Raw genomic sequence first — 15,257 nt, 5'->3', positions numbered from 1 at the left:
GAAATTAGATGAGTATGAGCCTTCATGCCTATAATTTCAGCACCAAGGAGGCTGAGGATTACTTTGAATTCTGGGTCAGTTTGGGCTGCATATCAAGACCCCCCAAAACAAAGTACAACAATAAATAAAACAAAACAAACAAAACCTCAACACTGAAAGAAATGGCTAGAGAGATAGCTCAATGTGTAAGTGGCTGCTGAGTTAGTATGAGGACAAGGATCTGAGTTTGAATTCCCTAAAATCCACACAAAGAGCAGGGTGCAGTGACACCTCTGTATTCCCAGAACCAGTACTGGTACACAGAGACAGGTAGATCCCAGGGCTTGCTGGACAGCTGACAAGTACCAAGAGTAAGTTCCAGGCTCAATGAGAGACCTTTGGGGGGGGGGTGAAGAGTGACAGAGGAAGACACTTGACATTGACCTATGGCCTCCAAGTACATGTTCTCTCTCTCTGGCCCCCCCCCTTCTATCCCTTCCCACTTCTGGAATTTGGTCAGCTAGAATAGCTGACATGACCAGATGGTCAACATGTCACAAATCTCAGGCAAATTTAGGCTATATCGAGAGACCCTGCCTCAAATGAAACAAGACTATCAGCCATTCAAAGATACGGGCTCTAAGAGATCTGTTCAAGAAAGCAAACAAACAAGTAGGACAATAAACAAATAAAACTGAAATTAATAAACATGAATAGCTAGAATTAAAAAGGTAAATACTAACTGGAGATGTAACTAAAGTTCAGAAATTCAGAACCATTCTTATTCACACTGTAAGGTCTAAATTATTTTTAAGATTTTAGCTGGATGGGGTGGTGCACATCTTTAATCCAGCACTCAGGAGGCAAAAGCAGGTAGATGTCTGTGAGTTTGAGGCCAGCCTGATCTACAGAGTAGGTTCTAGGACACAGGGCTGTTATACACAGAAACTGTCTTGGAAAATAAAAACGAAAAAAAAAAAAATGTGCTTAGCCTGTATGTAAGTCAGTGTACCAAGTATATGCATTACCCTAAGAAGCCACAAGAGGGTGTCAGATTCTTTGAGCCTGGAGTTATAGGCTGTAGCAAGCCACCACTTGGGGGACAGGAATCGAACTCAGGTCCTCTGGAAGAGCAGTCAACACTCTTAATCACTATGTCATCTCTCCAGCCCTTCTACTACATATCTCAATTCCCTGAATATAAAAAAGGGGTATAACAGATCTGCAGAAGAATGGGGCTTTCTCTTTGAGGACAGCAGTCACTAGACTCTGCTTAGCACAATTAGAAGCAAGTAGCATGCAAGGCAGTAATGGCTTTTGTAAACCCCCAAATTTAACATGCTGTAGTTGAAATTTCATAGTCTCATTAGCAGCTCGTAGAGGTACTGTGACTGAGAACTCCGAATAGGACAGATTGAACTCTACTGCAATTTGTCACATTGTTCTGTATCTATAATACCAGAAAGTGCATAGGAAATGAAATGCAACAACAAATTAAAATAAACTCTAAGCAAATTCTGAGGTAGCTACTGCTGGCACTTGTCTTGCACATGCTACACGAGCACTCTATCACTGAGCTGTGTCTTTTAGCCTAACATGTAGCCTTGCAAACATTTTTTTCCATAGACACCAATATTCTCTTCTTTGGGAGTCCTCACTCATATGCATCAATCCTTATATTGCTGTAAGTAGCAATGCCTGTAGTCCTAGAACTCCAGAGGTGGAGGCAGGTGTATCAAGAGATAAAGTCAGCATACATTACCTGTGACCTTGTCTCTATCCTCACCTCAAAAAAGAAATACCTTCCCTTTCCAAAATAGTAGGCACTGATGTTGTGAGGGGGGAAAAAAAAAATGGCTGTGTGTGTTTAACTTATGCCTGTATTTCCATCATTCAAGAAGAGGCAAAGGATCACTGCAAACTCAAGGCCATTCTGGTCTACAGAGCCAGTTCTAGGACAGTCAAGGATACCTAGCCATATCATATTTCATATTAGTATTAGTATTCTCTTTCTTTGATCTGAATCACTCTAAGCAGACTTGGCAAACTCTGAGAATAGTAGGTACTAGCTGCTGTGGTGGTGCACACCTGTAACCCTGGAGCAGGGGAGGCAGAGAAAGGATACCTAGATCTTGATATCTAGCTACTCGTGTCCAATCGTAATCTCCAAGTTTAGTGAGTCAGTGGAGAGCAAACTGGTGAGGAAGACATGTAATGTTGACTTCCACAAACACATAGGAACATATATATCAACACACACACACACACACACACACACACACACACACACACATACGTGCGTGCACGGCAGGGATGCTATCATGATTGCTTAGTAATCTAAGATGCAATGGCTTAAAACAAACAAAATAACTCATTACTTAAAGCACTACAGGAAATTCAAAAGAATTTTTGTAATTCCCATTAATGTTACCTGGTCTGAAAATCAGCAACCATGTCCCGTCTCTCTGAGATCTTGGATGAACCATCCAGCCTCATGTAGGTATGCTTCCTGTAAACCATATATTCCTGTCAACCAGGATAAAAGAACACATAGTAAGTCAGATGCCAATCACTGCATTCTAATACTCAAGCTTTTGCCCACCTTACCCATACCAGGTTCAAGTCATTGTATATAGAATGGGGAGGAAATGATTGTAAAAGGGCAGCAAGTGAGTTTATTGCTCCTGTATGAAATTCAAAGTCAACCTGTAATCTCAACCTCAACTTGTAAACTTATCTAATACAGATTTCTGTAGGCTTGATAAAAAACTTCCCCACTTGGGCTGGAAAGATGGCTCAGAGGTTAAGAGAACTGGATGCTCTTCCAGAGGACCTAAGCTCAATTCCCAGCAACCACATGGTGGCTCACCACCATCTATAATGAGATCTGGTGCCATCTTCTGGTGTGCAGGCATACACACAGGCAGAGAACACTATTATTTAATAAGTAAATAAATCTTTTAAAAACAAACAAAACACAAAAATCCCACAACTTCCCCGAAATAAAAACTAAATCCCCAAACTAAAATGGCTTTTCAGTCACTAATCATATATTTTTCATAGCTGTGAATAGTTTCCTTTCAGTAATTAACATTTATACCAGTGTCCCTAGGACTCCACTCTTGGCAAATTCCTTTGGATTAAAGTTCTTGAATTTATAGTCTCAGTATCAAAGTGAAACACATGGCAAAGTAATTTTCCTAAGCAGAGTATGGTCTTCACATCACCTTTGAGAGGAATCACGATTTTAAGACTGGAGAAACAATTTTTAAGAGATTCACCTGGAAGAATGTTTCTCTTGTCCCAAAAGTTGTGGTTCCTCAAAGATCAAATCTTTTGTTAACCAAGATCATACTACAAAAAGTTCACAGCAGAAAAGTTCACATCCAAACCTAAACAGGGCAGCCTATTTGCAAATAGACATGTGGCCAGGTGAGGCAGTACAGGCTTGTTTTTGAGATCAGGTCATACTATATAGCCATGAAACTCTTTGTAGACCAGGTTGCCCTTTAACTTCAAGAGATGTGCCTGCCTATGCCTCTGAGTGCTAGGATTAAAGACTTGCAGCATATCAGGCCAATTAGTAATTTTTAAATAACTTTGATATAGTGTATTACATTTTATTTTATTATTAGCTACTGGCAAATTCTTACTTGATACACCCTATTAGGAATATACAGAAAAAACAGTGTATTTGTCTCAGGTTCTGGGAAGCCTTAGAATAAACATATTTATTAATAATCACAGCTAAGGCACAACTATATACAGATTCTAACATAACTTTTCCCTACTGAGAAGACAAATCAGCCTAGCCTTGCGGAACAGCTCTATAAAGCTCTTGGAAAGCTAAAGCAGCAGGGTAAGTTCAAAGCCTGCATGGGCCAGGATAAGTACAAGACCAGTCTGGGCTGCTCAATGAGACTGTTTTATAGTAAAAAACTGAAAGAGAAGCAAGCAGGCTATAGTTAAGTGACTACTTCAGTACCTAGTACTATAAAAACAACCAACCAAAAACCGAAATGAAAGGCCAGTAAATTCTACATAATGGATATATTTATACTGATTTCCTGTGGTGGTAATGACTTTTTCCCATGATACAATTTTCTCCAAAAATAGATCATATATTAGGACAAAGTAAGCCTCAAGAAAGGAAAGCAAAAGTAATGGCTTGTATATAGTATGTGATTACAATGAAATAAGACTACAAGTCAACAGTAAATAAAATCCTAGTAAATATAAAAATTCAAGGAGATTAAACATACACTAATGAAGAATGAGTGAGGTCTTTGAAGAAACCTAAAGGCGATGGAGAGATGGCTTAGTGGTTAAGAGAACTGACTGCTTTTGCAGGGGACATGAGTTTGTTTCCCAGCTCCTTAAGAGGAGGCACACAAAAAGGGCCTGTCCTAAGGGATCTGACACTTTCTTCTGGCAACTAGGCACCTTCACTCAGTGCACATATGGCTACCATATACACATAAAAATGAAAATATTTACAAGCCAATTTGAAAATGAGACATCAGTTATTCCCTTTTACAAAGGAAATGAAAGGTTCTCAGAATCAAATGGAAGTGAAGGACATACCAAAACACAGATTTAATACAAGTAGTCCTAAGAGGAAAGTTTATAGCTTTAAGTGCCTCCACTAAGAAATCAGTGAGCTCTCAGAATGATAACTTAATGACGCACCTTAGGGCCCTAGAAATAGAAGAGTAAGTCAAACCCCAAGTCATTAGACAGGAAGAAATCATTAAGACCAGAAATTAATGAAATGGAAAAAAGTTATAAGGAATCAATGCAACAAACAGTTGGTCCTTTGAAAAAAGACACCAGACAAACCCTGAGCTAAACTACCCAAAGGAAGAAGCCCAGCAGTGGGGGCGCACACCTTTAATCCCACACTTGGGAAGCAGAGGCAGGAAGAAATTTGTGAGTTTGGTCCAGCCTGCTCTTCAGAATTAAGTCCAAGACAGCCAGGGATACACAAACTCTGTCTATAAAACCTCAAAACAAAAACACAAAACAAAACCTTCTATAATAAGCAATACAATTGAAGCAGTAATTAAGTAAGTATTTCTGGTCCAGATGGATTTACTAAACCTCCAAAGAACTAAACCAATGCTTCTCAAACTCTTTCATAAAACAGGAAAGGGACATTATGAAACTAATATTACTCTGATACCTAAAGTAGATATATACAATGAAAAGAATTATAGATCAATTTCCTTGAACTTAGATTAAAATGTCCTTAACATAATACAAGCAGACTGAATTCAAGAACACATTAAAAAAAAAAAAAATCATTCACCATGACCAAGTTGGGTTTATTCCGGAGATATGGGCATGGTTCGATACTTGAAAATCAATAAATATGAGAATTAATGAACTCAAGGGACAGGAATCACACTGTTATCTTGGAAGGTGTAGAAAAGGCTCTTAGGAGGCTGGAGGAATGGCTCAGCAGGTAAGAACACTTGTTGCTCTCAGAAAGGACTAGGCTTGATTCCCTACTTTCACATGATGGCTCACAACCATTCTTAACTCCAGATTCAGAGGGAACCAAAGTCCTCTTTGACATCTGTGTGCACCAGACATGCCCATGGTGCACATACATACATGTAGACAAAACATTCTGTTTTATTATTTATTTATTTTTGGATTTTTTGAGTCAGGGTTTCTCTGAAGCTTTGTAGACCAGGCTGGCCTTGAAATCACAGATTTCTACCTACCTCTGCCACCGGAGTGCTGGGGATAAAGGCATGTGCCATACCCTTTCCAGGCAAAACAGTCTTATACATAAAATATAAATACATGTAAAAGGCTTTTGACATAATCTAACATCACTTCATGTGAAACTAGGAGAAGAAACTAGGAATAGAAGAAACATAACACAATAAATGCTATGTACAACAAAACTACTGTTAACCTTAAATAGCGAGGGAAACTCAAATAATTCCATTAAAATCAGGAATAAGCTAAGAGGGCCCACTTTCTACACATGTATTTAATATAGTATTAGAACTGAAAAAGAAGGCAAAGTACCCCTGTTTGCAGATGACAAAATTCTAACTAAAAGAGATCCTAAAGACTGCATCAGAAAACTTTTAGATCAGGTAAGTATTTTTAGCAAAGTGGCAGGATACCACATTAACCAAGATACCAGGGAGGGCCTAGAGAGAGATGGCACAGCAGTTAAGAGCACTCAACAGCTCTTCCAATGGACCTAGGTTTGATTCCTAGCACCTACAAGGCAACCCACAACCACTTGCTTTAACACCAGTTCCAGGGAGAACTAATGCACTCTGGCCTCCTCAGGAACTATATCCACATATTGTGTAAAAATGTAGGCAAAACAACCCATACAATTAAAAAAAAAAAAAAAAAAAAAAAAAAAAAGGGTGGGGTGGGGGATAGGGAAACCTTATTGTAGAAGATTTTGTTTTGAAGTTTTATAGACAGAGTTTGTGTATCTCTGGCTGTCCTGGAACTAACTCTGAAGAGCAGGCTGGACCAAACGCACAATAACCTAAAACAAACAAACAACAGCTCCGAAAAAAATTAATGTGGGAACATCTCTGCAACGAACATTAACTTAGTGTGTATGTGTGGTGTTGGGGGGGGGGGGCTGTGCATGTGGTGCCCTCAGAGGCAGGAGGGCATCAGCCCGAGCCCCGCCCCCTCACCAAACTGAAGTTATAGGTAGCTGTAAGCTGCCTGATATGGGTGCTGGGAACTGAACTTGAGTTCTCCATAACAGTGATGTGTGTTCTTAACTATCTTTCGAACCCATTCAATGAAGCATTTAAAATACTGAAGAAAAAAATCAGGAAGACCCCAGAAGATGGAAAGACCCTCCATGCTCATGGATGGGAAAAAAAAATCAATACTGTGAAAAAATGCTGCCATACCAAAAGCAGTCTGCAGATTTAATGCAATTTCCTTCAAAATTCTAGTGGCATTCTTCACAGGAAGAAAAAGTTAAATTTCATATGTTAGCACAAGAGGTCCTAGACAGCCAAAGCATGTTGAACAAACTGGAGCTATCATCAAACCTAATGTCAAGTCACAGTATGGAATCACAGAACTGCAAGCAGCACCGACATACAAGCTGACTCACAGATCAAGGGAGTAGAAGATCCAGTTATGAGGCATAACTACAGATGCCTGATTTCTGACAAAAGTGCAAAAAATACACATTGGAGAAAGTACAACATCTTCAACATATATTGCTAAGCAAATTGGAGATCTACATGTAGAAGAATGAAATTAAATTCTTTTCATTCTCGCAAACCTCAACTTCTAATAGATCAAGTGCCTCAATATTATACTTGAAATTCTGAAACTGCTAGAAGAAAACACAGGTGACACACTTTGAGATAAAGGCACAATCTAGGCCATTCCTAAATAGGCCTATAAGCACTCTGAACATAAAGCTGATAATCAACAAACAGAATTACATGAAATTAAAAAGCTGCTGTATAGCAGAAGAAAATGTTATTTGAGTTAAGAGACAGCTTACAGAATAGAAAAAACAAAACAAAAAAATTCTGCCAGTACGTACCTAACATAGGATTAGTATGTAGAATATAGAAAACTCAAAAAACAAAACACTAATAAAAGGAATAACAATTCTACTAAAAAAAAAAGGGGAGAGAAACAGAACTAGAATTTTCAAAATAAGAACTATAGCCAGTGGTGGCAGAGAGTGCCTTTAATACCAGCACTTGTGAGTCCCAGGCAGGGGGATATCTGTGAGTTAGCTCCCAGTAAGGACAGCCAGGGCTACATAGAAACCGTCTTGAGGAAAAACAAAAACAAACTATAAATGGCCAGTAAACAATTTAAAAATTGTTCAACATCATTAGCCACTAAGGAAATAAAAATTAAAATGACTTTGAAACTCCATCTCACCCCAGTAAGAATAGCTATTAACAAAAATACAAATAACACCTGCTTGGTGGCATATATCTTTAATCCCAGCAATAAGGAAGCAGAGGCAACTAGATTTCTTTGAGTTTGAGGCCAGCCAGGACTGTATTTGAAGCCAGCCAAAACTACATAGAGAATTCCATGACATTCAAGGATACACAGAGACAGCCTTTCTCAAAACAAAACCAAACCACAAATATCAGCATTTATCAAGAGAAAAGGGAACACTTATCAATTGTTGGTACTGGTGTAAACTGGTACATCAATTATGGAAACTACTTGCATATCCATGTTCAATGCTGCTTTATTCACAATAGCTAGTAAATGGAATTAGTTGAGATGTACAGCAACTGATAAACAGAAAATGAAAATGTGGCACAATGGAATTTTTCTGTGCAGTAAAGAAAATGAGTATTTTTTTGTTTATTGGAGACAGGCTTTCTACGTAACAACAGCTCTGGCTACCTTGGAACTTGCGTTGTAGACCAGGCTGGTCTTGAACTCACAGAAATCTGCCTCCTCTGCCTCCACAGTGCTGGGATTAAAGGTGTGTGCCACCACTGCCCAGTTAGAAAAATGATTTTTTGTTTTTTTTCAAGATAGGGTTTCTCTGTGTAGCCCTAGATGTTCAGGAAATCACTCTGTAGACCAGGCTTTATGTTCTCACTGACGTGTGCCCCCTAGCTTCACACTTTTAAATGTGTGTTTAATTCCGAAAGCTTGTAGAGGACAGTAAGCTAGAAAAGCCTGCAAGAGTAGTGGTGGGACAGTAGACACATATGCTATACAAGTATAAGGAGAGGGTCAAATGGTTAAGTGGGGAAAAAATAGGGAAGAGTAAATAAGAGGGGAGGAAGGAAGTAGGTTAACCCAAAAATGAAAACCCCTTATGGAAACCTATTATTTTGTAAGCTAATTATTAAAATCTCAGTGCCATGTGTGGGCTACCTCCCTGTGAAGTTAAGTGTTCAGGGAAGATCCAGAAGTCACCCAAACAAGGCAGGCAATTTGCCATTGCACACTGTAACTACACAGTGAGACCCTGCTGTGAAGAAAGACAGCACACTTCTATTGCAGGACATAGAGAAATTAAGTTGGGACTGATCTGAAAACCTCTTCCTTGTTGGCTAATTTTTCACAGTGCCAGAAAGTGCTATATAAACGACTAGGAAGAAAAGTCATCAATTGTACTACCCAGCCTCGTATGAACCCTAAATGCTGCAATATTGGCCTGCTAGACAGGAGGCTCACTGGTGCAAAAACAGTATAAAGATAATCAAGACTCTGATTGGATATGAAGACTGATTCACAGGAGGGAATCCATGCCCAGTATTATAGACCCAGACAAAAACCCATTACTCTGCAGGTAAGATGCCCCAGTGAGGAACCTACTGCTGTTGTGTTGATAAAGGATGTGTCAAACTGTCTTCTAAATACTTAGGTTTATAATTATAGACTAATACCACTCTCAACCTTGGCCAGAGAAGCTTCTTTTTGTAATGGTCAACAGTTAATGTAGCAGTTCACAGCTGATAAAATGATGACAGTGACTACAGTATGCTTGATCCTAAATGGGACACCTGTCAATCTACCTCCACCCCACCAAGGTTCAGAGATCATCATAGAAAAGGAGGCAGAAGGAAGGTAAGAGTAGAGGATGGGATGGAGGGCAGCAATGCTGCCTTCTGGGCTTGACATAGCCAGTGTACTCATTACTCACTGCAGCTATGGCTACCTGCACACAATCAAGCCAACCAGGTATGTCAGCATCCCAGTAGGCAGCACTAGACTCCACGGGTTATCATAAAAAGAGGGGTGTATGCAGGAGCAGGACATGCTGGAGAGAGGAAGAGGGAGTTGAGGGTGTATACGATCAAGATCCATTGATGGCATACACCTTAACCCAGAACTTGGGAGGCAGAGGCCGGAGGATCTCTGTGAGTTCAAGGCCAGTCTGTCTACAGAGCTAGTTCTAGGACAGCTTTCAAGGCAATACAGAGAAACCCTGTCTCGAAAAACCAAATCAAACCAAGCCCCCCGACCCCCACACACACACACACACAAAAGATCCATCATATACATGTACAGGATTGTCAAATATATTACACATTAAAGAAATTTGCTTGCTCGCTAACAAATACATATATGTTATATATATATATTATAGACTATATATGAGAATATATAAGTATGTGTTATAGATAATATATAAATGTGTGAATATATACACACATATATACACACACACAAAAGTAGAAAAAATAATAAAAAACATACTACCTTAAATATGATTTGTTTTGTTCAGACTGGGTTTCTCCATGTGACAGTCCTGGCTGTCCTGGAACTGGCTTCGAACTGAGATCCGTCTGTCTCTGCCTCCCAAATGCTGGGTCTGAAGGCATGCATCACCACAGCCAGGCCTATTTTTATTTGCTAACTGTACCTTAAGTTTCAAAAATGAAACTAATATATACAACTCAAATCCACAGGTGAGAATACAACCAAAGAACAGAAAGAAAGGCAGGGTCGCTTTGAGCCCTGGAATTGGACATGATCCTAAAATGATATTCATCACTAGGGACACCTGGAGTTTGTCAGAAATGCAGGATTGAAGGTAGAATCAGAATCTACATTTGATAATGTATAGCTTGTAAGCATCAAGTTTAAGAAACACTGCTGTAGCAAGTGGCAGACTTTGGGATGTCTTCATCAACCAACCCTCAAAGGCTCAGGGATCTATGTGGAAGAGGCAGAAAGATTGTAAGTAAGAGCCAGAGGTGGTGATGACTCTGAGGAAACAATGTCTACCAGACACAAAAGGACTGATGCACACGTGAACTCAGAGACTGTGGCAGCATGCTTTAGGCTTGCATAGGTTCAAGCTAGATGGGGTCCTAGCACTGAAGGGAAAGTGGACATATGGACTCCCTCCTCTAATCAAGAAGCTGGCAAGGAAAAATTAGTTTTCTCCAAAGGAGTCACACTGGTTGGACCAAACTGCATTTCAGGCTAGGTCCCATGCCCAGATATATTTCACCAACTCAAAATGAGCTCAATGGTATTTTTGTACACTTTCTGACTCATTTTGATTTGTTTGGGTTTTTTTTTTTTTTTGGGGGGGTCTAATAAGACTAATAAATCTAGTAAGGCTAATAAGTCTTTTGCTTATATATCTTGGTTTCTCCTTTGTGGGGGTTTTCTGTATTTCTTTTATTTGATTTTTTTTTTTTTTTTAAAGAATAAATTTGGGTGGGTAGGGAGATGGGAAGGATCTGGGAGTAATGGGGGGGGCATGAACAAAATATATTTTATGAAAAACATTTAAAAAAAAAGAATACTGCTGTAAAACATAATGTTTTGAAAACACTGGCACTTTTGGGGTCCTTCATATTTGTAGCACAGGATAGCCTAGAACTAAGGACAATCGTCCTTCTTCAGCATCTCGAGTCCTGGGATTGCAGGACTATGCTTTCACATCTGATGAATACTACAACCTTTTTCCAAATTAAAGGTTAAAGGACTCCCTCTAATATGTAAAACAGATAAAAGTATTATTATTCTGGTTAGTGAAGACAGGTAGAGGGATCAGGGTCCTATATGCCCATATTCTATCTAGCCTGTCCTCAACATACAATACTCCTCCATTTTGAAAGCTCCTACTTCAGAACACAAGTTCATACCAGTTCTGGGTTATATCCATAAATCCCACTTATTATTTCTCAGGGTCTTACCTCATAATTCAAGGACTAGCCAAAAACTTTTCTATGTAGTGAGGGGCTGATTACAAACTTGTGGCAATCCTCCTGATTCAGATCTAAATACTAGTAGTATTAAAGGCATGAACTACCAGGCTAGGCTCTACATCCTACCTGTTTAACCACTGACATGCACACAAAGGCATCAGAATGATGAAATAGCTTTAGCAAATGCTTTCTCAACCACTTGAGGAGATACACACTAGCATAATACAAAGGAACTAGGTGAACCTTGCAGTAGCCATGAGGTGTTGTTGATGACTAGGATTTCCTGAGCATTCTCTAAGCATACCCAGTGAACTAGATAAATATATATAAAACAAATTCCCTCTAGCCATCCTTACTTTTACTAATACTTGATTCTGGCACTAGTATCAGGGTTCATTTGGCAGTTATTTATATATGTAAAGTCTATTCTACTAAGTACATTGCTGATTAGCATAATGCCTCACTCACAAGCGCCATGAAAATAAGTGTATTTATATATAGATTTTAATTTTGTTTCTTTTTTTAGGTATTTCCAATGTATGTACATATGTGTGTGCATGTGTACTCATTTGTATGTAGTGGGCAATGAAGAATGTCAGGTGTCCTGCCCTATTACTACCCACTTTATTCCCTTAACAGAGTCTCTTACTGAACCCAGAGATCCTGCTGTCTCAGCTGCCTGTCTCCCAACAGAGTACTGGTAGTAAAGATGTGGGTGGGTGCACACAAAAGTGTGCCCATGCCTATCTGTCCAGAGCTGGCTTTTTATATGGTGCTAGGGATTTAAACTCAGGTGCTCACACCTGCACAGCATGCACAGCAGGGCCATGTTCCTAACCCTACACAGATTTTAAATAGTATATCTGTAAGCTAAAACAATTGAGCTGATGGTAACACAACTTACTTTTCATTCTATGGGGACAGTTAAAAACATGCTATCTTTTCAGAATATCTAAAACCATAAATATTTCCCAAAGGTAATGTGGAGTTCTAAAGAAGCCAGTACTCAGATGACAGAGTGTCTGTTTAGGATGAATCCTTCTCTAGTACTTGGATGGCTTGCCTGGGCAAGTTAGACAACCCAGTGGTCTCAAATGTCACAATTAGCTCTGGGTTATCTGGATTTAATTCTATATTCTACTTTTTTTTTTTTGAGACAGGGTTTCTCTGTGTAACAACAGTTCTGGCTGTCCAGGAACTCGCCTTGTAGAAAAGGCTGGCCTCAAACTCACTGAACTCCACTTGTCTCTGCCTCCTAAGGACTGGGATATAGTCTACTATTTTAAAAGATTAGTTTAGGCAAAGATCTGGATCTGTCTGGATTTTCAGTACTTATTAACCATGCCATATAAGCATGGTTGACTATATTGCATGGGAAATCAAGTAGTATATTTCTTTTAAATTCAGACTCAGCTGCTTATGCAACATCAGTGAATCTCCAAAGAGGAAACCCAGACATAATGTAAGTTGTCTGTAATAAATTAAAAGCTCTCTGTAACTATGAAAATATCAAAGAGGGCATCCTTCCCCCCACAACAAAGGTGGCAGTAGAAGTGTTCTGTCTGACATATAGCTGCACAAAATCATCCCAACTGCTTAGGGCTACATCTTATTTCTACAGTACCCTCAACAGGTAGGACACACAGGTGACTCCAGGAATATGTAATAAACCAGAATATAATTAGTCATATACTATATCCTCTACTTCTGCCTGTGGAAACTATAAACGTCCTAGTTCTGTAAAGAAAATTTCTCCTTTTCTTTAATCCCCTTACTCAGAAATATTTGGATACTATATAATAAACGAAAACATTTCTGAGTACAGTTATATTTGGAGGGTCAGACATTTAGATATTTAAGTGAGATTTTTTTTTAATCAAAAGAAAAAAGAAAGCTACCAGTCATTATTTATGTATTTATTTGAGATGGGGTTTCACTGTATCATACTGGCTGACCTGGAACTCCATGTAGATCAGGTTATTCTTAAACTCAAAAAGATTCCCCGGCCTCTGTCCCCCACCCCCACCCCAGTGCTGCAATTGAAGGTGTGCATCATCATGCCCAGCTGTCAATTGTTTTTGAAAACATCAAAGGCCAGGTGCCCAGAACTAGTGCTGCTCACGGAATGGAGACCTACCCCACTGACAAAAGGCTCTTTATCGCCATTTGCTGAATCCAGAAATACTGAAACACACAGCAGAGCTAAGGCAGAAGACAACAATAACAGGGAGGAAAAAAGGCTACTGAATGAATGAGAAATGTCATGCCCCCAGCTATGCCATGAGTGTCCTACTCTATTGGGAACTTTTCTTGCCCTCTTTGTACAACTGTAAGAGGACAGTGGGGGTGGGACAAGGGGTGGGGAGAATCTTGAAAACAACACAGCAAGTATTATGCCAGAGAAGTCAAGTACACTGAAGCATACTCTTTCTATAAACGCCCATCTTTTGACACAGGGACTCAGATTTCACCAATGTGTACTTAAAGAGCCCATTAGGAAAGTGACTGGAAATATTCTGACAGATACAGGAATACAGACCTAATGCTGCACTATCCTGAGATTCACGAGACATTTACAGTAAATCATCAGTCAGAACAGTATATTACAGTCACTGTCACTTGCTGCTCAGAAGCTCTGTGAGAACCAACTACTTGGAATACAGAAAATGGCTCAGCTGTGGAATTCAGCTTGTGAGTCTGCTCTCTCTTAATTTATAATTCTCCATAGAGAGGAATCTGTATTTTAAATTCTCAGCCACCTTGTTCATAAATACAACCCACTCAGTCCACTCCAAAACCTAGGGCTGTATCAGACTTAAACCAACGAACCATACTCATCTTCATCTGACACAGCTAGCTTACAGGTTACTTTGAGGTCACTCTCTCATGATCCCTGGAACTTCTTTGAAAATGAATCAACTTTTAAGACTGTACAATTCTGGTATAGCCCTAGAAAAAGAAAGATTTCTGCCACATTTACTAAGCCCATTGTGTTTTGCTGTTTATGTAATTAAACAAAATTTATGTGTATGAGTGTTTGCCTGCATATACATCTGTATGAACCACATTTGTGGGGTGCTGGCGTAGGCCAAAGAGGGTATTGGATTCTCTGGGGCTAGAGTCAGAGACGGTTGTGAGCTGCCATGTGTGTGCTTAGAAATGAAGCTGTGTTTTCTGGAGGAGATGTCAGTGCTCTTCAGTAGATCCATCTCTCCAACACTTCTCTTTGCAATTCTTTTTTAAAAATGATTCATTTTTATTATATATAATGTTATTATGCCTTTGGGTCAGAAAAGGATACCGGATTTCTTATAGGAGGTTGTGAGCCACCATGTCAGTGCTGAGAATTGAACTCAGGACCTCTGCAGGAACAGCCAGTACTCTTAACCCCTGAGCCATCTCTCCAGCCCCTCTTTGTGAGTCTTAACAGCTGACAATCACTACTTCACTTGTACATCCCCAACTCTTCAGGACGAGGCAAGTACACAAGAACTAAGAAGAGCCTCACTGTAGGACTGATACTTACATTGTTCTGGCTATGGTATCACTTGGTCTGAGCAGAGTATGAGAGGTACAACAGTTGTTTTAGTTGAACTGCAATTAAAG

General features: G+C 39.5%; 1 protein-coding gene across 3 annotated transcripts in view; it reads right to left on the bottom strand.

The window, feature by feature from the left end:
- The window catches only part of Ino80 (INO80 complex ATPase subunit), a 102,148-nt gene that overhangs the window by 23,645 nt on the left and 63,246 nt on the right, over positions 1-15,257 (bottom strand). For all 3 annotated transcript variants that reach the window (XM_051183661.1, XM_051183662.1, XM_051183663.1), the window contains one exon: positions 2,411-2,505. In XM_051183661.1, the coding sequence (XP_051039618.1) occupies positions 2,411-2,505 (95 nt within the window). The remainder of the gene's footprint in view (positions 1-2,410; positions 2,506-15,257) is intronic.

This window comes from Phodopus roborovskii, unplaced genomic scaffold, assembly GCF_943737965.1.
Source record: "Phodopus roborovskii unplaced genomic scaffold, PHOROB, whole genome shotgun sequence".
Taxonomy (NCBI): domain Eukaryota; kingdom Metazoa; phylum Chordata; class Mammalia; order Rodentia; family Cricetidae; genus Phodopus; species Phodopus roborovskii.
Note: the sequence above shows the minus strand (reverse complement) of the source record. Positions and strands in the feature narration are given on the sequence as shown.